General features: G+C 42.3%; 1 protein-coding gene across 1 annotated transcript in view; it reads left to right on the top strand.

The window, feature by feature from the left end:
* LOC119269408 overlaps positions 1-1976 on the top strand; it is a 2457-nt gene extending 481 nt beyond the window's left edge. The window contains exons 2-3 of the mRNA XM_037551239.1: positions 58-405; positions 1326-1976. Of these exons, the coding sequence (XP_037407136.1) occupies positions 66-405; positions 1326-1390 (405 nt within the window). The 5' untranslated portion in view covers positions 58-65 and the 3' untranslated portion in view covers positions 1391-1976. The remainder of the gene's footprint in view (positions 1-57; positions 406-1325) is intronic.
* The last annotated feature ends 817 nt before the right edge of the window (positions 1977-2793 follow it).

Genomic DNA, 2793 nt, shown 5'->3' with positions numbered 1-2793 from the left:
GCCGTTGCCTCCCGATCCGATCCCCTTCCTCTATGCTTACTTTGTTTCTGGTTTCAGATCAGCTGATGGAGCAGCTTGACCAAGAAGCCCAGTCCAGAGCTCACTTGGAGGAGGAGCTTGTCAAGGAGAGGCAGGCCAACGCTCTTTTGCAGGAGCAGCTTCGAAAGAAGAACGAAGATGAAGCCGCGTACAAGCAGCAGATAGCAACGCTCACGCAGAGGAATCAAGCTGAAGCAAAGAAAAGCAAGAGTGACGTGGCCAAGCTCCAAGACGAGATAAGGAAGCTCACTGGTGTTCTTAAGGCTAGGCATGAGGAAGACAAGCTGAGCTGGGAGCGCATTCAAGGCGTCTTGAAGGCTTGGGATGATCGCAAAGCTGCTCGTGAAGCTTCAACTTCTTCTGGTGGTACGTAGTTCCCTTGTGAATCACTTATATATCCCTGGTTAGCTGTGCGTAATTGTTATTACAGAGAGATGTACAGCCATAGTCCGATTCTGGGTGAGTAAAAAAATATGTCCAGTCCTACAACCACATACTGTGTTATCACCATGGCCCTTGTTATTTGTGACCTCTAGTACAGAGAGTTTTATGTGCTGTGTTTTTTGAATGATCACAAATTATCCCAGTTAAGACAAGTTATATATTTCAGAATAACAACAAGATATATAATTCAGAATAACTGCGCTCAAACTCCATTGGGGCCGATCCTGCTTCTCTACCACGGGATTCGGTTGGTGTGTAGAAGAGTTGGCCTTGAGGAGCTTTTAGCAACTGCAGACAAGTTAACATCTGCCCATTTGAAATTGTAACACTCGTGGATCTGCGGCATTGTTCATTGGCCACTGAGAGTAGAAACTGCATCTTGGCAGGAAACTTCTTCCTGTATCAACCATGAAGTGATAAAAGAAGCAAACAGTCACAAGTAATGGTAGCTTAATATATTCTGGACCACATGTTATGTTTACTTAACAAAAGATTCTCTGCTCAAGAGGTGGTGGAAAGGGCCCAAAGAATGTTTTTTGTGTGGTAAAGATGAATCTGTAGACCATTTGTTTTTTTTCATGCTCTGTTGCCTCTCTTCTGTGGAGTTTAATTAAATGTGCCTTTAATCTTCAATCTGTGCCCAGGTGTGAACTGGTTTGGCAGGTGGATTAAAACTTTTTGCTAAAAATGATCAGAAACTTGCTATGATTGGCGTGGGTGCTTTGATGTGGACTGTTTGGAAATGTCGCAGTGCTGTTATATTTGATGGCAAAAAATGTAATGATCATATGAATCTTGTTCAGTCTATGACATACTGGATTACTTCTTGGTCTATTTTACAGACAAAGGACCAAGCAAGAAGAATGCTGGAGCTGGGGTCAAGACTTCTCGAACAGGTGGCAAGTGAGGTTTACAGGGCATTACAAGGATTTGATAGCAAACAGCTAGTACGTCAAGCCGGAGCCTTCACTCACTCAGCTTGGGTCAGCACTTCATTTGTTTCCCAAGGAGGGTCATCAGCGAGTCCGCTCTCCCCAAGGTAGTTAAAAGGCATAGGTACGCATTCCCCTGCACCAATGTACCGAAGCATTTTACCTTTAATCACTAGATGGGCTCGAGCCAGGGTCCTATTTTCATTCTCCATGACTTCAAAGCTGCTTCTCTTTATCAATGAGGATCAACGTTGTGAGGATTCAAGCCTGAGGCTGCTTTGGTGGTGCGGATTTGTCTCCACAGGCGTTGATCTCCTTGTAATAGGTCTAGTCTGCTTGTTGATGCCTGTTTTGCTTAGGTGACACTCCTGTTGTGCGCCTCCCTCCTGCTGGCTTTTGTTTAGAGGGCTTAACTCCTGCGTTGGATGCTGGATCTTATTACTTTGGGCTTTGTTAGTTAGCTGTTTGCTGCGTTTTTCGTTTGTGTTTGTAGTTCTCATGACTTGCAGCTTGCTGCTTGGTTTCCCTTAATGGAATTCGGAGGGGGAAACCCTTTGATACAAAAAGAACTTACTAGCACCTAAGAATTTATCAGATCTGGATGTACAAAAGTTGCACCCTAAACCCCTACCGGCCAAGAAGGTGATGTTATATACTCCCTCCGTTCCTAAATATTTGTCTTTCTAGACATTTCAAATGACTACTACATACGGATGTATGTAGACATATTTTAGAGTATAGATTCATCTATTTTGCTCCGTATGTAGTCACTTGTTGAAATGCCTAGAAAGACAAGTATTTAGGAACGGAGGGAGTATAAATTAAAATTATGATGCCAACTTTATTTTCCTAGCAACTTGAACACTTTGCCATACATACATATTGAGCTCTGCAAGGTTGGTAGTCAAGGAACAGAAGTATGGCAACCTAATAAGGAGTAATAAAGTTCAATTGACCTTTATTTTTCTAGCAACTTGAACACTTTGCCATGCTCGATTTTTCTCTAAGAAAATGCATGTCACTTTGGTACTCATCTATGCAGAAATCATATGAAGCTCATGTGACTTGTGTATGCACAAATCAGAAGCTCATGTAACTTGTGTATACACAAATCAGAAGCTCTTGTGAGTTGTCTATGCACAGATCATATGAACAGAACAATACACATAACACACTAACTGAACTTTTGCATAGGCACAATCATATATCAAACTAACAATGTATACATAAGTCACATGGACACAGCAATAATCACAATTGAAACATCTGCAAACATGTGCAAAAATATTACCCATTTACATGTACAGTAGATTCACCATCGTTGCCATGGGAGGACCTTGGGGAAGAAGCAACCAGTGTTGAGGTCGACTTTGCAGCC

The sequence above is a fragment of the Triticum dicoccoides genome, chromosome 3A (assembly GCF_002162155.2).
Source record: "Triticum dicoccoides isolate Atlit2015 ecotype Zavitan chromosome 3A, WEW_v2.0, whole genome shotgun sequence".
NCBI lineage: Eukaryota > Viridiplantae > Streptophyta > Magnoliopsida > Poales > Poaceae > Triticum > Triticum dicoccoides.
Note: the sequence above shows the minus strand (reverse complement) of the source record. Positions and strands in the feature narration are given on the sequence as shown.